This window comes from Somniosus microcephalus, chromosome 25 (assembly GCF_052327205.1).
Source record: "Somniosus microcephalus isolate GS21.2 chromosome 25, FLI_Smic_1.0, whole genome shotgun sequence".
Taxonomy (NCBI): Eukaryota; Metazoa; Chordata; class Chondrichthyes; order Squaliformes; family Somniosidae; genus Somniosus; species Somniosus microcephalus.
The window spans coordinates 21,730,992-21,751,396 of record NC_141011.1 but is presented as its reverse complement, the minus strand read 5'-3'; the positions used below and the strand labels follow the sequence as shown (position 1 = coordinate 21,751,396).

General features: G+C 46.8%; 1 protein-coding gene across 4 annotated transcripts; it reads right to left on the bottom strand.

The window, feature by feature from the left end:
- On the bottom strand, positions 1-17,483 carry LOC147100524 (F-box only protein 2-like). 4 transcript variants are annotated; one of them, XM_085966863.1, is made up of 7 exons: positions 15,739-17,260; positions 13,298-13,485; positions 11,946-12,231; positions 9,711-9,837; positions 2,365-2,460; positions 1,271-1,406; positions 1-263 (listed from the first exon to the last, which is right to left on the bottom strand). In XM_085966863.1, the coding sequence occupies exons 3-7, from the start codon at positions 12,193-12,195 to the stop codon at positions 129-131; spliced, it is 744 nt and encodes a 247-aa protein (XP_085822989.1). In that variant the 5' UTR covers positions 12,196-12,231; positions 13,298-13,485; positions 15,739-17,260; the 3' UTR covers positions 1-128. The 4 variants fall into 4 exon arrangements, with proteins under 4 accessions (XP_085822989.1, XP_085822990.1, XP_085822991.1 ...); XM_085966864.1 differs by lacking the exons at positions 13,298-13,485; positions 15,739-17,260 and adding an exon at positions 17,418-17,483; XM_085966865.1 differs by lacking the exon at positions 13,298-13,485.
- Positions 17,484-20,405: the final 2,922 nt, after the last annotated feature.

The following is a 20,405-nucleotide window of genomic DNA, read 5'->3' as shown; positions in this document are numbered from 1 at the left end:
CACCCCCTTGTCCAATGACACAAACCGTTTGTACTGGGACCTGCTGGGAAATATAGTTCATGCCACTCTAAATAAAAATAGTGCAAAGTTGCTTGCGAAAAGCATCGGCTGCTGGATTTGGGGCCAGGTTATTGCTCCACGGTGACGGTGCTGTTGGTGATCCTGGCTCCGTACCATCCTCCCCAAAACTGTGCGTCCTTTCCTCCGTGTGTAAACTTAACATATCGAACCCCAGGCCCATAGTTTGTGAAAGTGTTCGATATCTGCAAATAAAGCAAAGCAAATAATGACTGAATGATTTATTGGGAGGAGTCACATTCAACAACAACTTGAGTTTATAGAATGGCCCGTAATTTCCGATCGGAGGCTTCCTGCGTGCGGAGGCCTCCTATCGGAAAAAAAATCTACGCCCTTACCTGAGGGCTCCCGAGGTCCGGACACTTCCGATCCTGGGCCTCTCCATACTCGAAATGCGCAGGGCCCAGGTATCCCAGGGGCGCAGGCGGTTCGCAAGCATCCCTGGGATCACGTGGGCCAGGCCAGCCAATAGCAGAAGGGAATCTCCTTTCATACTTTTGACGGATAGACCCGTCAAATATATAAATGGACATCACCCCAAAAGCACAGTAAAACATTAAATACTGTATATTAAAAAAAAACCATCATGTTTTTAAAATGAGTTAAAATTACAATAAATTAAATAACGAAAATTTAATTTTTTGAAAAAAATATTTTTTTTACAGGGCTAAAAATAAACTTACCTTTTTTAAAAAGTATTTAAAAATTATAAATGAGTGGAAAAAATGTTTTTTTTTTTTTTTTACTTTTTTCAACTCTTATGCTGGTAAAAGCAGGAGGTTCTGCAGAAAGCGGAACTCTCCGCCTGCAGAGGCCCTTCTCCAGGGCAGGCGTGCGATCTGTCAAGAGGATTCTTGACAGATCGGAAATGCCGGTTTTCAGCACATGCGCTTCGCACACCTGAAACCGGCATTTCCGATGTCCCTACGGGTGTGTACACAGTGCGCACACACCCCTAGGCATCGGAAAACACGGGCCATAGTGTCTCTAATGTAATGAAACGTCCCAAGGCAACAGAAATATCGAGCCTAGGTGAGGTGTCAACCAGAGCTGTCAACCTCTGGCAAATCCTAGGTGTTAAATGCAGCAGTTTTAACAGCAAGTATTCCCCTTTTGGCTTCCCTTCCACTTTAACCACAACTTTCCTCACTAGTGAATGAGAGATGCTGGTTTTCATGCCTGTCTAATGTACCTCCTTCCATTCTGCGTCACTCCACTGTGGGACCTGAATTATGTCAGACTTGTACTCCTGGATCACGCTCATGTCTTCAGAGAGAAGCTCGACGTGTAGTTCATAGTCAAAACCGGAGTCGTGCCTCCCTGCATACCTGGGGATGAAAAGAAACAATACCTCGCGGGCAAATCATAGACGGTATCTTTCAGGGAGCAACTCAGTAGCTATACTGAGGCATTAAGTGGTGTATTCATCAACACAGACATTATAATTCAAGAGATATTAGAAACACTAGCTGTGGAAAATTCAAAACTAGGGGCCATAAATATCTCCCCCGCCTCTCCCCCTCCTCTCCTCCCACCTCCTGAAAAGCTGCTATAGACAAAACTGATTGGCCTCCCTTATCTGTACATAAACTCGAGTGAACTCTAATCCGTTTAATGAGAATGAATGGGATTCAGGTTGTGTAATACATATGAGGATGAGTAAATAGTTGATAAGCAACCAAATCCTGTTTATACAGTGTCACAAATTTGTGGTTAATTTGAGAAAAACTGGAGTGTTTGGCAGATTTAACACTGACCAAAACTGAAATAGAGAAATGATGGGCCACGGGACACAATTATGATTATTTTCCAAATCTCCCACCTGCCCCTGCCTGAAGACGATGAGTCAGACTGGGGTACAGCTCGACAGCTGCCCGTAACCCTCAGGGATCCTTGCCGATGTGGCTGGACGGCGAGTGTCGCCAAGTTAGTCAGCTATGGAACGCACCATAGTCAAACCCAATCCTGTCCTTACATCATGCCTGCACACACGCCGGTCCAGGAAACCCTGGTCGATTGTTTCTCCTCTCGAGCGTGCGACGGCCAATTGTAGCTATCCAGGCTGAAATCTGTTAACTCAGAACAGACCAACAACCAAACTTGGAACGTTCTTGGGATGCACGGAAAAGCACGATTGCATACGATACATTCACCCACTGAGCTATGGTACAATGCCATGATGTGCGCAAAAAGACAGATGTATCCCATTGATGTTTCACTCAGATGCAGAGTGAAATGAGTCAATTTTAAGTGACTGAATGTCATTGTGCTTTCCACCTTGCTTACCAGTCCTTCACTGTGATAGGAGGTTGAACATTGTCCAGTGTCTCTGCCTCGAATCCTTCCGAGATCAGGTTAGTTAGCTGAGATTTTCGGCACCACCTAATAGAGGGAAACATACAACTGAACTCAGCTGTTAATAGGAGTGCTGCATAGAGCAGGTTTTTTTTATTCGTTTATGGGATCTGGGCATCGCTGGCAAGGCCAGCATTTATTGCCCATTCCTAGTTGCCCTTGAGGTGGTGGTGAGCTGCCTTCTTGAACCGCTGCAGTCCGTGTGGTGAAGGTACTCCCAGTGCTGTTAGGGAGGGAGTTCCAGGATTTTGACCCAGCGACGACAAAGGATCGGCGATATACTTCCAAGTCAGGATGGTGCGTGACTTGGAGGGGAACTTGGAGGTGGTGGTGTTCCCATGCGCCTGCTGCCCTTGTCTTTCTAGGTGGAAGAGGTCACGGGTTTGGGAGGTGCTGCCGTAGAAGCCTTGGCGAGTTGCTGCAGTGCATCTTGTAGATGGTACACACTGCAGCCACGGTGCGCCGGTGGTGGGGGGAGTGAATGTTTAAGGTGGTGAATGGGGTGCCAATCAAGCGGGCAGCTTTGTCCTGGATGGTGTCGAGCTTCTTGAGTGTTGTTGGAGCTGCACTCATCCAGGCAAGTGGAGAGTATTCCATCACACTCCTTACTTGTGCCTTGTAGATGGTGGAAAGGCTTTGGGGAGTCAGGAGGTGAGACACTCGCCGCAGAATACCTAGCCTCTGACCTGCTCTTGTTGCCACAGTATTTATGTGGCTGGTTAACAGAAGTTAATTGCGTGCAGCTGTTTAAGACTGAGTTTGAACAACTGGTTCATGCACTTCTGTCAAAATTGTCCCAGGCTCATCAAGCACAAAACCCGAGACTGAACAGATGGGGACTGTCTGGGTTAGACATCGGCCTTCACCTCTGGCACCCGAGTAACTGTCTTCCCTAATACAAAAGCAAAATACTGCGGATGCTGGAAATCTGAAATAAAAACAGAAAATGCTGGAGCTCAATGTAAGCTCGAGGAACAGCACCTCATCTTTCGATTAGGCACTTTACAGCCTTCTGGACTCAACATCGAGTTCAACAATTTCAGATCATAACCTCGGCCCCTATTTTTTTCCCCACAAGGCAGCTGTTGATGATTCTGCCATTCTCATTTACACTTCATCTAGAGTCATCTTTTGTTTCTTAACTTGTCCCATTACCATCTCCTTTTGCCTTGCCCCATCATCCCTTTTGTCTTAATCTCTCCTGCCTTCCATCCTATCACAGACCTTCCCCTTTGTTCTTCCCTCCCCTCCCCCTGCCCCTGCCCTTGCTTAAAAACCTTTTACATCTCCATCTTTTTCCAGTTCGGACGAAGGGTCATCGACCTGAAACATTAACTCTGTTTCTCTCTCTACAGATGCTGCCTGACTTGCTGAGTATTTTCAGCATTTTCTGTTTAAATGTCTTCCCTACCTGCTGGTTATAAGGGTCCTAGGATCATGAAATCTTACAGCACAGAAGGTCATTCGGCCCATCCTGCCTGTGCCGGCTCTTTGAAAGAGCTCTCCAATTATTCCCACTCCCCTGCTCTTTCCCCGTAGCCCTGCAAATTTTCACTTTTGAAGTATTTATCCAATTCCCTTTTGAAAGTTACTATTGAATCTGCTTTCACCGCCCTTCCAGGCAGTGCATTCCAGATCATCATAACTCGCTGCATAAAAAAAACCTCTAATCTCCCCTCTGGTTCTTTTGCTAATTATCTTAAATCTGTGTCCTCTGGTTACCGGCCCTCCTGCCAGTGGAAATAATTTCTCCCTATCAACTTTATCAAAACCCTTCATCATTTTGACCATAATTAAATCTCACCTGAACCTTCTCTGCTCTAAGGAGAACAATCCCAGCTTATCCAGTCTCTCCACGCAACCGAAGTCCCTCATCCCTGGTCCCATTCTAGTAAATCCCCTCTGAAGTCCTATGCTTATTCTTGAGCGACCAATAAGGGTGACATTGGGTTGCCCCAGGGTCATCGACAGAAAAGCAATTATCCGAGTGTCCTCCTTGTGAGAAGGCACGACTTATAGAATCATCTGAACCAAAAAGGAAACTTAGAATGTAAATCATAATATCGTTGTCTGTGTCAGCTAGACACTTTGTTCTCTGCGGTGCCCACCGATCACAGAGGATATCAGTGGTAGGGAAATTATTGGAAAAAATTCTGAGGGACAGAATTGGTCTCCACTTGGAGAGGCAGGGATTAATTAGGGATAGCCAGCATGGCTTTGTCAAGGGAAGATCATGTCTGACCAATTTGATTGAATTTTTCGAGGGGGTGACTAGGTGTGTGGATGAGGGTGGTGCAGTGGATGTGGTTTACATGGATTTCAGTAAGGCTTTTGATAAAGTCCCACATAGGAGACTGGTCAGGAAGGTAAGAGCCCATGGGATCCAGGGTGCCGTGGCACATTGGATCCAAAACTGGCTTAGTGGCAGAAGGCAGAGGGGTGATGGTCGAAGGTTGTTTTTGTGACTGGAAGCCTGTGTCCAGTGGGGTACCGCAGGGATCGGTGCTGGGTCCCTTGCTGTTTGTGGTCTACATTAATGATTTGGATGTGAATGTAAAAGGTATGATCAGTAAGTTCGCAGATGACACGAAAATTGGTGGGGTGGTAAATAGCGAGGCGGGACGCCTCAGGCTACATGACGATATAGATGGGTTGGTCAGATGGGCGGAACAGTGGCAAATGGAATTTAACCCTGAAAAGTGTGAGGTGATGCATTTTGGACGGACTAACAAGGCAAGGGAATACACAATGAATGGTAAGACCCTAGGAAAGACAGAGGATCAGAGGGACCTTGGTGTGCATGTACATAGATCCCTGAAGGCAGCAGAACAGGTGGATAAGGTGGTTAAAAAGGCATATGGGATACTTGCCTTCATTAGCCGAGGCATAGAATATAAGAGCAGGGAGGTTATGATGGAGCTGTACAAAACGCTGGTAAGGCCACAGCTGGAGTACTGTGTGCAGTTCTGGTCGCCACACTATAGGAAGGATGTGATTGCTTTGGAGGGTGCAGAGATTTACCAGGATGTTACCTGGGCTGGAGTGCTTCAGCTATGAAGAAAGACTGGACAGGCTGGGGTTGTTTTCCTTGGAGCAGAGAAGGCTGAGAGGGGACCCGACTGAGGTGTACAGAATTATGAGGGGCATAGATAGGGTGGATAGAAAGGAACTTTTCCCCTTAGTAGAGGGGTCAATAACAAGGGGGCATAGATTCAAGGTAAGGGGCAGGAGGTTTAGAGGGGATTTGAGGAGAAACTTTTTCACCCAGAGGGTGGTTGGAATCTGGAACTCACTGCCTGAAAAGGGTGGTAGAGGCAGGAACCCTCACAACATTCAAGAAGCATTTGGATGAGCACTTGAAATGCCACAGCATACAAGGCTACGGACCAAATGCTGGAAAATGGGATTAGATTAGACAGGGCCTGATGGCGGACACGATGGGCCAAAGGGCCTCTTTCTGTGCTGTATGACTCTATGATACGCATCCTATGCGAATTGAATATGGGCAATTTCAAAACTGTTCCTCCTAGGCAAGGGGAAGACCTACAGCTGTCTCTAATTCAGCATTGATTGGTAATCTCAGTCAGCAGGAGCAATGCAACTCTTTTGGTTAAAACTTAATTGATGGAAATTGCCATCACTAATTAGGAGGAACATGCGCACCCCCCCCCCCCTGCCCCTTCTTAAAGGGGCACAACCAATAAAACTAACAAACAAAAATGAAAGGAAACTTAACAAATCAAATTTATAACCCCTGCCCCCATTTTTCAGGCGGTTTATGATTTTGCCATCCCCATTTGCAACATTTTATCTCCCCTGCCTCCTGCCCGAGCACGGAATGTTCCTCCCTCCCTCCCCACCCCTTTCCCTGCCGCTGCACCTGCTTAATATGTTACATCTCTCGCCTTTTCCAGTTCTGATGAAGGGTCCCAGACCTGAAACGTTAACTCGGTTTCTCTCTCCACAGATGCTGCCTGGCCTGCTGAGTATTTCCAGCATTTTCTGTTGTTAAATCAAATTAAAATTTGTTTCCCGGGGTGATGAAGCATTCCAGCAGGATCAATGCAAAATGTTCTGCTATGGGGTGCTCCTCTGCGGTTGACGCTGAGGCACGTTACAGGGGGCAGAGAGGATGAAGCTTTACTCCGCATTTAACTCTTTTATACCTGTCCTGGATGTTCTCACTGCTGACAAAATTGGAAAAGGTGTTCCAATCTCGGGCACTAACAGCCCTCACCTTGATCAAACCAAAAGTAAAAACAAGTTCATTTATCGAGATGAGAGTTTCTCTTTCAACTGCTTGGCGACTGCATGTTCAAGCTTCTGTCTTCATGGGCCACACAGATGGGAAATATGGGTACGGTAGTGTAGCGGTTATAGTACTGGACCAGTAATCCAGAGGACCTCAATTTAAATCACATCGTGGCACTTTTAGAATTTGAATTCAGGTAAAATGAATCCTGAAATAGTCCAAAAAAGTGACCATGAAGCTGTGGCCATTGGATTGTCGGAAAAATCCAACTGGTTCACTAATGCCCTTTAGAATTGCCCTCTGAAGTGGCCCAGTGAGCTACTCAGTTGTATCACACCACTGCAAAGAACAACAAGAATTTGTAGAAGTTCAACAAGAAGGCCCACTGTCACCTTGTCAGGACAACGAGGGATGGGCAATAAATGCCGGCCTTGCCAGCGATGCCCACATCCTGAGAATTAATAATTAAAAAAAATGAATGAGCCTAATTATGACTACTGCCCTATATGTTCTCCTTACTGTGACATAAAGCAGCTTATCGGTTTGTATCAGGCCTCATCTCAACAAGTGTTCATTCAGTCTACCTTTGGAGAGATTGAAGACGTACACATGAATGACGTGCATGGCATGGCCCAGGTCCCAATGGGATATTACTGTTACAGTCCCCATACAAGTAGATATAGGGCAGTGCGAGACAACTCCAACACAAGTAAAACACTCAGACCGCTGATGGGACTGACCGACGCCACTGAACTCCAGAAAAATTTGCTGGAGTTCTTTGAGGAAGTAACATATAGGGTGGATAAAGGTGAACCAGTGGACGTAGTGTATTTAGACTTCCAAAAGGCATTTGACAAGGTGCCACACAAAAGATTATTGCTTAAGATAAAAAATCACGGGATTGGGGGTAATATTCTGGCATGGATAGAGGATTGGCTATCTAACAGGAGGCAGAGCGCTGGGATAAATGGTTCATTCTCAGACTGGCAATCAGTAACTAGCGGTGTTCCGCAGGGGTCAGTGCTGGGTCCCCAACTCTTTACAATCTATATTAACGATTTGGAGGAGGGGACCGAGTGTAACATATCAAAGTTTGCAGATGATACTAAGATGGGAGGGAAAGTAGTGAGTGAGGAGGACATAAAAAACCTGCAAGGGGACATAGACAGGCTAAGTAAGTGGACAGAGATTTGGCAGATGGAATACAATACTGGAAAGTGTGAGGTTATGCACTTTGGCAGGAAAAATCGTAGAGCAAGTTATTATCTTAATGGCAAGAAACTGGAAAGTACTGAAGTACAAAGGGATCTGGGGGTCCTGGTGCACGAAACTCAAAAGGTTAGTATTCAGGTGCAGCAAGTGATTAAGAAGGCCAATGGAATGTTGGCTTTCATTGCTAGGGGGATAGAATATAAAAATAGGGAGGTATTGCTTCAGTTGTACAAGGTATTGGTGAGACTGCACCTGGAATACTGCGTTCAGTTTTGGTGTCCATACTTAAGAAAAGACATACTTGCTCTCGAGTCAGTACAAAGAAGGTTCACTCGGTTAATCCTGGGGATGAGGGGATGGACATGTGAGGAGAGGTTGAGTAGATTGGGACTCTACTCATTGGAGTTCAGAAGAATGAGAGGCGATCTTATTGAAACATATAAGATTGTGAAGGGGTTGGATCGGGTGGATGCGGGGAGGATGTTCCCGATGATGGGTGAAACTAGAACTAGGGGGCATAGTCTTAGAATAAGGGCTGTTCTTTCAAAACTGAGATGAGGAGGAACTACTTCACTCAGAGGGTGGTAGGTCCATGGAATATGCTGCCCCAAAAAGCTGTAGAAGCTACATCATTACATAAATTTAAAACAGAAATAGACAGTTTCCTAGAAGTAAAGGGAATTAAGGGTTACGGGGAGCGAGCAGGAATTTGGACATGAGTCTAGGTTCGGATCGGTCATGGCCCTGTGGGTAGTGGAGCGGGCCCAGGGGCCGTGTAGTCTGATCCTGCTCCTATTTCGTGTGTCTAATTCTGTTAGATTCAGGAGATGGTTCTGTGATAGTAGATTGGCGGTTAGGATCAGATCAGCCATGATCTTATTGAATGGCGGAGCAGGCTCGAGGGGCTGATTGGCCTTTTCCTGCTCCTATTTCTTATGTTCTTAAAGTGTCCATGTCAGGCCAGATTTTGTAACGTTGGAGAAAGCGAGTCTAGATGTGGCAAAAGCATGGTGGCAGTTGTGGCGGAGGTAGGGGTGGAGCTGGGCAATGCTGCAGAGGTCAAAGTATGGCATAGGATGTGAGGTTTGAAGCTCAGCAGGGTCTGGGTTAAGCAGGATGCCAAGGTTTCATCCGAGTGACTGGCCGGGGAGGGGGAATGGAGTCAGTAGCAAGGGAGCAGAGTTTATGGTGCGGTCTCCTCAATGTGCGGCTGGAGGAAATGATGACTCATCCATGATTTGTTGCTGGACAGACTGCCTGACAGTACAAAGGTGGTGCTGTGGACAAGGGAGGCTGCTCCCACGCTAGCAGATAATGTTACCGATGGGCAGCATAAAGATACGGAAGAGGAGTGGGCTAAGGATAGATCTTTGGGGAACTCTAGAGATGATTGTTTGGGGGGTGATTGCGGTGGCCGAGCTAGATTTGGCCGACTGGGATGGGTCAAAATTCAAAGATTTGGCCGACTTGGCAGGAAGGGAAACTAAGGAATGCGGAGTAATCTACTCCGAACCTGGAGGCTGAAGGCAGGTGACAGAGGTTCCTGGGAGCGAAACGGAGTTGGTCCTCCAAAGCCGCGTCAGCCGACCACAAAATGATTGGTTGGGGGGGGGATCATGACCTCCCGACTCCCTCCACTGGCTCCGCCACTGGGTGAGTAGAAGCCAGTGCTGTAAGTGCACTGGCTATGTTCGGACAGGTTGCAGTGGAACCAGGCGAAGGTGAACCCACAGAGCTGGGCAAATCAAACAAAAGGAGCAAGGGAGACACAGTAACTCCAGTGACCCCTGCAGGATATTCTTGGAATTCTTACTCGAAAGATGTAACAAAATATTTTTGGATGTTTTGATTAGGAAAGGGCTTCCCACTGTCTCCTGGAAGATCTTCTACTTTCCATCCATTTCCATCATTATCTACGAGTTCCCAGAAGTTAATTTCTTCTGTGGAAATTGGAAAAGATAAATTGTTACTCCAAACATCACTTGGATAATTTGTCCACAACCTGTGACAGTCATAAGTTTTTAGATTTCGAGAATGCTATCTGTTCGCTGTACACCTATATATTTCCTTTTAAGGAGATGCATTTATCTTTTCACTTGTTTCTCTTTCCCTTCCAATCTTTCCAGTTCACCTCCTGTCCCGAGGTTGGGGACTTGTGCTGGATGTGGTTTCTAGGTCTTTGGCACCTCACTCAATGGCCATTCTGTGAGCAAGGACACCGAGACCCAGTCCGAGGGGCGCGTCAAAGCCAAGCTCCATCCTGCCCTCAACCAACATCCACACATAAGCAGTTCCAGCAGAGGACGCTGGATAGCGATCGGGAACAGAAATCCTGCCTGATTTTTCTCATTTTTGTCAGCTGTGGCTCAGTGGTAGCACTCTCGCCTCTGAGTCATTAGGTTGTACATGGACCATGTACAGCAGGCACCTCAAAGCACTGGAGAGGTACCACCAACACTGCCTCCGCAAGATCTTGCAAATCCATTGGCAGGATAGGCGCACCAACGTCAGTGTTCTCGCTCAGGCCAACATCCCCAGCATCGAAGCTCTGACCACGCTCGATCAGCTCCGATGGATGGGTCACATTGTCCGCATGCCCGATACGAGACTCCCAAAACAAGTGCTTTACTCGGAGCTCCAGCACGGCAAGAGAGCCCCAGGTGGGCAGAGGAAATGCTTCAAGGACACCCTCAAAGCCTCCTTGAAAAAGTGCAACATCCCCACCGACACCTGGGAATCCCTGGCCCAAGACCGCACAAAGTGGAGGAGAAGCAGCCGGGAAGGCGCCGAACACCTCGAGTCTCTTTGCCGGGAGCAAGCGGAAGCCAAGTGCAAGCAGCGCAAGCCAACCCAAGCACCACACCCACCCGCCCCTTCAACCACCGTCTGCCCCACCTGTGACAGAGACTGTAGGTCCCGCATTGGACTCATCAGTCACCTGAGAACTCATTTTTAATGTGGAAGCAAGTCATCCTCAGTTCCGAGGGACTGCCTAAGAAGAAGTGGGTTCAAATCCCACTCCAGAGACTCTGAGCATATAGTCCAGGCTGACACTTGAGTGCAGTACTGAGGGAGTGCTGCACTGTCAGAGGTGCCGTCTTTTGGATAAGACGTTAAACCGAGGCCCTGTCTGCCCTTTCAGGTGAACCTAAATGATGCCTTGGCACTATTTCGAAGAAGAGTAGGGGAGTTCTCCCCAGTGTCCTGGCCAATATTTATCCTTCAACCAACATCACTAAAACAGATTATCTGGTCATTATCTTATTGCTGTTTGTGGGAGCTTGCTGTGCGCAATTTGGTCACCATGTTTCCTACATTACAACAGTGACTCCACTTCAAAAGCAATTCATTGGCTGTAAAGCACATTTGGGACATCCTGAGGTCGTGAAAGGCGTTATATAAATGCAAGTTCTTTCTTTCCCCTCCCTGCAAGGGGGAATGGGGTGCTGCTAAGGCAACTATAATGCTCCTTTTACCATGCTGAATGAGATTGGATAGCTTAGTATAAATAAGGGATCAATTTGCGGGGGTGTGATCTGATCGTGGTGTTTAAGATGATCAAAGGATTTGATAGGGCGGATACAGAGAAACTATTTCCTCTGGCGGGGCAATCAAAAACGAGAGGACACAATCTTCAAATTAGAGCCAGGCCATTGAGGAGGGAAATCAAGAAGCACTTATTCATTCAAAGGGTGGTGTAAATCTGGAATTCGCTCCCCCAAAAGGCTGTGGATACTGGGACAATTGGAGCTTTCAAGACTGTGATTGATAGATTTTTGCTAGGTAAGGGTATCAAAGGATCTTTAGCTAAGGCGGATAAATGGAGTTGAGGTACAGATCAACCATGATCTAACTGACTGGTGGAGCAGGCTCGAGGGGCTGAATGGCCTACTCCTGCTCCTACGTTCCAATGGATCCCTCCATATTTCAATGCCATACCAGCTTGGGAGCTACTGGGACCAACGGACGCACACACACTTACTTAAAGAGAAAACAAGCTTGCTGCAGTCTAACACACATTACTGTACCACAAGTCTCTGGGACAAACCTTCTCCACATGGGTTCTTGATTAGATTGTTTTTCATGGATGTACAAAAATAAAATGCGTCCCAGTCTGCCGTCTTTATATGCTGAGTTTCCTTCGACAAACCTTCATCTTGAAATTGTAGGTTTAGTCCATTCACGAGCTCCTTCCACTGTTGACAGACTAGCCTACAGATAAAAACCAACTCTTTTGGAGGGACATAGGAAAGGATTTTGAGCAGCACCTGGTCAGGTAAAGCAGCTATGGCGGCCATGTTTCAAAATGGCTTCCGGTCGAGCGTCCGCTTCAGCTGTAAAGAATGTTTCGGAGAGACTAGTTTAGATTTTGATAAAAAGTGGGCAGTGTAGCATATGGCATCAGTGGAACTGTTTGGCTTGACATGTTGGGTTAAAGCAGCAGAAGCAGAACGTAGAATTACATGGAAACAGGCCATTCGGCCCAACAGGTCCATGCCAGTGTTTCTGCGCCACCCGAGCCTCCTCCCGCTCTACTTCATCTAACCCCATCAACATAACCTTCTAATCCTTCTCCCTCATGTCATCTAGCTTTCCCTCAAAGGCATCTGTGCTATTCACCTCAACCACTGCCTGTGGTAGCGAGTTCCACATTCTAACCACTCTCTGGGTAAAGAAGTTTCTTCTGAATTCCTTACTGGATTTATTAGTGACTATTTTATATTTATGGCGCCTAGTTTAGATTCCCCACAAGTGGAAACATCTTCTCTACGTCTACCCATCAAGCCCTTTCATCATCTTAAAGACCTCTATCTTGTCACCCCCTCAGTCTAGAGAAAAGAGCCCCAGACTACTCAATCTTTAGTTTAAAATCAAACTTAACTTTAGTTGGAGCCTGAAAGAAATGTTGGGACAGAAGATGGGGGGAAACCTTCAACTTGCCGCCCTGGTGTAGGACTGTTGTTGCAGATCAGCCCTCCAATGGCAGTGAAGATCGAGCGGGTTCTAGAACGGGGCGGCCAATCACCAACGCCAGTTTTACACCTGGGCAGCAAGTTGAAAACCTATCCTGAGGTTCCACCTGATAGGGAGAGAGGTGGGGGAGGCGGAGAGAGGTGGGGGAGGCGGAGAGAGGTGGGGGAGGTTGAAGAGGAAGTCGATTCACACCCTATACCTCATGGTTAGGGTTTGCCAGAACTAGAGAGCGAAAAGATGGGGGATAAGATCATGATTTTATTTCTGATGTTTGCTTTGCAGATCATGAAAATTAATTGAACATCTTATAACCTTAATAATTTACACCTCAATATCATTGTTACATTGGGAAGTACAGGACCAGAAAAGACCACCCAGGTCCATCCATCGGTCCCAAAATTTGAATGATACCAAGTACCGTTTTACCTCATGCCTCTCAAGCCCTTCCTCTGCCAAATATCTATCTAGTTCCCTCTTGAATCAGCCTCCATGCTCAGTCTGGTTAATATATTCAGCACCCTCTATATGAGTTCACCTTCCCTCTTCTGAGTTTAAGGCTGTGCCTCCGGTTTGTGATGATGCCAATTTACTCAGGTTCAGTTTTGTCAACGGACCTTAGAATCATGAGACAGAGAAGCAAATGGAAAAGTAATGTTAAAATCTAGTGCTCAAAAACAGGGCAGCCTGCTTCTAAACCAGAAGCCTACTTCCTGTGACTGGTCAAGAATATCACTGCGAGAGGCCGAGGTCTAGTAAATGGTCAACAACCAGCCTTCAGTTAGGCCACAGAGGGGGAGAGCTGTGAAAGATTCAGAAGCAAATAAATTGACTTAAAAAAAAATTATTGCGTTTTTATGGGGGTCGGGGCGTTACAATTGGTGCCTCCAGCTAGCAGAGGGAAAAAATGATCAGTTAGAGTTCTTGCCCCTGAACACTCCCCAGTTGGAAGAATGTTTTTTTTTTTTTATTCGTATACGGGATGTGGGTGTCACTGGCAAGGCCGGCATTTATTGTCCATCCCTAATTGCCCTCAAGAAGGTGGTGGCGAGCCGCCTTCTTGAACCGCTGCGGTCCGTGTGGTGAAGGTGCTCCCACAGTGCTGTTAGGGAGGGAGTTCCAGGATTTTGACCCAGCGATGATGAAGGATCGGCGATATACTTCTAAGTCAGGATGGTGTGTGAATTGGAGGGGAACTTGCAGGTGGTGGTGTTCCCATGTGCCTGCTGCCCTTGTCCTTCTAGGTGGAAGAGGTCACGGGTTTGGGAGGTGCTGCCGAAGAAGCCTTGGCGAGTTGCTGCAGTGCATCTTGTAGATGGTACACACTGCAGCCACGGTACACCGGTGGTGGAGGCAGTGAATGTTTAGGTGGTGGATGGGGTGCCAATCAAGCGGGCTGCTTTGTCCTGGATGGTGTCGAGCTTCTTGAGTGTTGTTGGAGCTGCACTCATCCAGGCAAGTGGAGAGTATTCCATCACACTCCTTACTTGTGCCTTGTAGATGGTGGAAAAGCTTTGGGGAGTCAGCAGGTGAGACACTCGCCGCAGAATACCTAGTCTCTGACCTGCTCTTGTTGCCATAGTATTTATGTGGCTGGTCCAGTTAAGTTTCTGGTCAATGGTGACCCCCAGAATGTTGATGGAGGGGGATTCGGCGATGGTAATACCGTTGAATGTCAAGGGGAGGTGGCTAGTCTCTCGCTTGTTGGAGATAGTCATTGCCTGGCACTTCTGTGGCGCGAATGTTACCTGCCACGTAACAGCCCAAGCCTGAACGTTGCCCAGGTCTTGTTGCATGCGGGCATGGACTGCTTCATTATCTGAGGAGTTGTGAATGGCACTGAACACTGTGCAGTCATCAGCGAACATCCCCATTTCTGACCTTATGTTGGAGGGAAGGTTATTGATGAAGCAGCTGAAGATGGTTGGGCCTAGGACACTGCCCATGTGTGTGGGCATCAGGTGAGGACTTGGTGCTGGTGCCCCCAATACTGTATAGTCTACTGACACTCACTACCTGGCTTTGCACATGAGGAATGACTTCCTGGGTGAAGCGCTGGAGGGCAGCCAGTGCCCATGAAAGCATACGCTAGCTAGTGCCAGGAAAGAGGGAAGAGAAAGATCCCTGGAGAAACTGTAGTGTCTCCCGGGACGTTCCCTGAGGTACGACAGCAGCAATGACTCAGAGACCCGATCCCTCCAGCACCTCACACGTTTCATGGTCCAAATACTTCATGATATTATGCTCCAATTTTATAGTTCACTGCACCATTACACTGCAACGTATTATAATAAACTCTATCTAGAGGGTAAGTTCCCTGATCCGGAGCTCCCAGTGGGGAGCTGAACTCGAAGAGACCGCAGCTCGGCGATCGGATTACAACACCGTCAGGCCGATCAGCGAATTTACCCGTGTCGTTGTTTTAAATTATTTTGTTCTGGGGATGTGGGTGTCGCTGGCGAGGCTGGTATTGCTCAACCCTAGGACCCCCGAGAAGGTGGTGGTGGGCCTGCTCCTTGAACCGCTACAAGTCCGTCTGGTGAAGATGTTAGGTAGGAAATTCTAGGACATTTACCCAGCGATAATAAAGAACGGTGACCATGAAGGAATGACGATATATGTCCCCGTCAGGATGGTGGGTGACTTGGGGAACTTGGAGGGGACGGTGTTCCCATGATATTGCTCCAGTCATCCTTACTTTATATTATACTACAATATTTTAATATATTACACCACAATTTATTACAATATTACACTGATATCACACAATAATGCATTATGTTACAGTTTGATATGACATTGGCCCGTAATTTCCGATAGGAGGCTTCCTGCGTGCGGATGCCTATCGGAAAAAAAATCTACGCACTTACCCGAGGGCTCCCGAGGTCCAGACATTTCCGATCCTGGGCCTCTCCACAGTCGAAATGCCAGGTATCCCAGGCCAGCCAATAGGAGAAGGGAATCCCCCTTCATACTTTTGACATAGACCCGCCAAATATATGAATGGAGATCACCCCAAAAACACAAAACATTAAATAAATTTTTAAAAATCATGTTTTTAAAATGAGTTAAAATTACATTAAATTAAATATTTTAAACAAAAATTTAATTTTAAAAAAATATAAGTTTTTTACAGGGCTAAAAATAAACTTACCTTTTTAAAAAAGTATTTTAAAATTATAAATGAGTGAATTTTTTTTAAAAAAACTTAAAAAAACTTATGCTGGTAAAAGCAAGCCTTACGCCTGCTTTTACGAGGCATAAGATTTCTAAGGGTTTTCAGCGGGCGGAGGTTCTGTAGAAAGCAGAACTCTCCGCCCGCAGAGGCCCTTCTCCAGGGCAGGCGTCCGATCTGTCAAGAGGATTCTTGACAGATCGGAAATGCTGGTTTTCAGCGCATGCACGAGCTGGGTACACACCCGTAGGGATTGGAAAATACGGGCCATTATATCACACTATGATATTACACTCTGGTTCCTAAGCATCCTCAATTATAATTCTCTAAATACTGATCTTCCTCGTCGTAGCATTACATAAAATTTACAGCTCAGGAATTGGGCATAACTGGTCCATGCCGGTGTTTATGCTCCACAGGAGCCTCCTCCCACCCCTCTTCATCTAACTCTATCCCTCTAAGTCGAGTGAAAAGTGACCCAGCACTTTGCAATGAGAAAACAGGGGAAGAGTATAAAAATGTTAAACTCAGGATATAATAGTTATAACATTTAAACTGAGGTGGAAAAAAAAAGCCAGGCCTGTAGAGGCCTGTGAGGTGCCACACCACTGGCAGCACTCCAGCCAGACTAAGCTGCATTGCAGTGTTTAAGCAGTCCATGGTATAAAACCATGGCGAGATGCTTCATTTTCTAGTCCTGAAGGCACAGCAACCTCGTCTGTCGAAAACCTTCAGCTTTTTATTTCTAGCTAGGAAGAGCACAAGCAATGAACAAAAAAGATAAAAGATCATCTTTTGATTATGCACTTTACAACCTTCCGGACTCAACATCGAGTTCAACAATTTCAGATAATTATCCCTGCCCCCATTTTTCATGCAGTATGATTTTTGCCATTCCCATTTGCAACATTTTATCTTTCCTGCCCCTTACAAAAGTACAGGATGTTCTTTCAATTCCTTCCTCCCCTCTGTCTTTGCACCTGCTTAATATCTGTAACATCTCCAGCTTTTTCCAGTTCTGATGAAGGGTCCCAGACCTGAAACGTTAACTCTGTTTCTCTCTCCACGGATGCTGCCTGGCCTGCTGAGTTTTTCCAGCACTTCCTGTTGTTATTTCAGATAAATTGTGCCTCATCTCAACAAGCCTGTCCTGGGATAAAGCATATTTTTTCGAACTTTCCTCACCTGCTGCCAGTAAGGCCCACACCCACCGCCTTCATTCCTCCCCCCCCTCCCCTCACATCCTTTCCAGCCGCGACACAGCCTGGGCCCCCTTCACCTTCTCCTCAATCTACAAGGAAACAGGTGGCCCTTTTGCTTTTAACTGCGTCCTTACGCGGCGCTTCCACCATCTCTTGTGTTTGCGCTACTCACAGCCTGTTGCTATGGAGATGCAGGCCCGGCTCCCTGAGCTCCAGCCTCCAGCAGCGCTGAGCAGCGGCAGTCTGCGCATGCTCAGTCAAACTAATCACGCACCTGGTTGCCCAACGACCGTAATCTCGGGAAAGCAAAAGGCCAGCAGTGTATAAGCCGCGCAGGGTGCGTATAAGCCACACAGGGTGTGAGACACACTTGGAGTACGGCCTGTTTTAGTGCCTGAAACGTTGACTCTGTTTCTCTCTCTACAGATATGTTGCCTGGCCTGCTGAGTTTTTCTTGCTTTTTCTGTTGTTATTTCAGATTTCCAGCATCCGCAGTATTTTGCTATCATACTGTTTTAGTGTCTGTTGCTTCTCCTTTCCAGCTATTATTTATTTTTAGAGGTTTTATCGCGGGATTAACACGGCACAACCGTAACACATTACTTTGTTACATTGACACATTGAAATCGAGGTGCACACTAATCTGTCATTGCCAGGCCTTGTACTTTTACAGATCCTGCAAATCCATTGGCAGGATAGGCGCACCAATGTCTGTGTTCTTGCTCAGGCCAGCATCGAAGCTTTGACCACGCTCAATCAGCTCCAATGGACGGGTCACATTGTCCGCATGCCCGATACGAGACTGTCATAACAAGCGCTCTACTCGGAGTCTCTTCGCCGGGAGCAAGCGGAAGCCAAGCGCAGGCAGCGCAAGGAGCGCACGTCAACCCAAGTACCCCACCCACCCACCCCTTCAACCACCGTCTGCCCCACCTGTGATAGAGACTGTAGGTCCCGCATTGGACTCATCAGTCACCTGAGAACTCATTTTTAATGTGGAAGCAAGTCATCCTTATTAGATCCGTGTGTTAATGGAGACACGGAATGCAGGAGTTGGTTTAACAAGTCTTTACTGAATGGAGACAACCTGGAAACTGAAACTACAGAAGCCTGCTAGGGCCTTTTATACAGGGGTGGTCACTGCCGGTACTGCAGTCTGAGACCAGTTATTCCCTTAAAGGGACATACACAACAATTCCTCCCCTTTTAGATAAACAGTACATAACATTCATTTAACAACTAAATAATAACTAATTACAATTACAATTACGGTTGCTAGATACATTGGTTGAAGTTAAGCAATTATAAGTTCAGTCTTTGAGGAGGCTTCCTGATTCAGTCTGGATAACGCCTCTTTGGGATATCAGGTTCTTCTGGCAAGGTTGAGTCGGGATCAATGTCGTTGTTTGGTTCGTCTGCTTCCAATATCACTGATTCTGCGGTAGATGCAATGGGTACTTCGGTTTCATCGCCAGGTGTATCAGATCGTGGTGTGGAGTTGACGTTTTCCAGTGACTCTAGAATCTGGTCAGCATAGCGTCTTACAACGCTCTCTCCAACGTCCATGGTATACATTAGAGGTCCTTGCCATGTACAGATTGTTCCTGGCTGCCATTTCTCTGTGCGGTAGTCCCGGGCCAAAACTGGTTGACCTATCTTAAAACTCCTGGTCGGCCTTTCATTCATATTCTGAAACTGCCTGTTCTCCACATCTCTTCTGACGTTTGGCTTAACCAAATCCAAGCGGCATCGTAGTCTTCGATTGAAGAACATCATGGCTGGAGTTTGGTTGGTAACCGCATGTGTCGCATTCCGGTAGGAAAACAAGAAGTTATCCACCTTGTGTTGTAGGGGTATATCTTCATTACACATTGCCTTGATAGCCTTCTTGAATGTTTGAACAAACCTCTCGGCCAATCCATTAGCGGCTGGATGATATGGGGCGGATGTGTAATGCTTAACACCATTGTTCTTTAAGAACCTCCGGAACTCTTCAGACACAAACTGTGGTCCATTGTCAGAGCAAATCTGTTCAGGCAGCCCATTCCTGGTGAATATGGTTTGTAAGACTGTGATAGTTTTTTCTGTGGTGGTTGACATTTTTATTACCTCTGGCCACTTTGAATGTGCGTCCACCGCAATTAAAAACATCGAGTCCATAAAGGGACCAGCAAAATCAATGTGCACCCTTTGCCATGGAGATGAGGGCCACTCCCATGGATGTAGAGGGGCTTGTGGTGGGGCGTTTTGGACCTTCTGGCATCCTGTACAGCTCTTGGTCATCTCTTCGATTTCTCTATCGATTCCCGGCCACCACACAAACGCTCTGGCTAAGTTCTTCATTTTTACCCCTCCCAGATGACCCTCATGAAGCTCATTGAGCACTCTATCCTTCAATTTGGGTGGAATTACTACTCTGGATCCACACATCAAGGTTCCTCTGCACACTGACAGCTGTTTTCTTCTCGGTGAGAATGCTGGCAGCAGTGGTTCGCCATGTGCTGGCCATTCCTTCACCATTAAATCATAGACCCAGGAGAGTGTCGGGTCATTTCGTGTTTCCTTTTCTATGTTTGCATTCGTCACGGAGACATTCGACTATAGTCGAGTGGAATAACTCCACTGGATCCACTGCCAGTTCTTCTTCCACCGTCGGCAACGGTAGGCGCGACAATCCATCAGCATTCCCATGCTGTTTAGTTCCTTTGTACTCGATGTCATATTGGTGTGCCCCTCGGAAAAGGGACCACCTCTGTAGCCGTTGTGCCGTCATTATCGGTACGCCCTTCTGAGGGTTGAAAATGGAGACGAGAGGTTGATGATCAGTTAGTAGAGTAAATTTCTGACCGTGCAGGTAGTGATTGAACTTCTTCACCCCCCACACCAGGCTGAGGGCCTCTCTGTCAATCTGGGCATAGTTACGCTCAGCTGAAGTTAACGAGCGTGACGCAAAAGCTATCGGCCTCTCTGAACCATCAAGGAATTTATGTGACAGTACCGCCCCAATGCCGTAGGGAGACGCATCACACGCCAGTCTTATCGGTAGTGATGGGTTGTAGTGAGCCAATACTTCTCTTGAAGTGATTAGGTCCTTACTCTTCTGAAAGGCCCGCTTACATTCATCGCTCCATTTCCATGCTACTCCCGTTCGTAGTAGGGC

Excerpts from the sequence above, each read along its gene's own strand:
- LOC147100524 (XM_085966864.1), bottom strand. The coding sequence starts at position 12,195 with ATGGCCGCCATAGCTGCTTTACCTGACCAGGTGCTGCTCAAAATCCTT. Across the intron at positions 9,838-11,945 it reads CAAGAACCCATGTGGAGAAG|AAGAAATTAACTTCTGGGAA; the intron begins GTTTGTCCCAGA and ends CAATTTCCACAG. Across the intron at positions 2,461-9,710 it reads TATTTTGTTACATCTTTCGA|GTGGTGCCGAAAATCTCAGC; the intron begins GTAAGAATTCCA and ends TCCCTCTATTAG.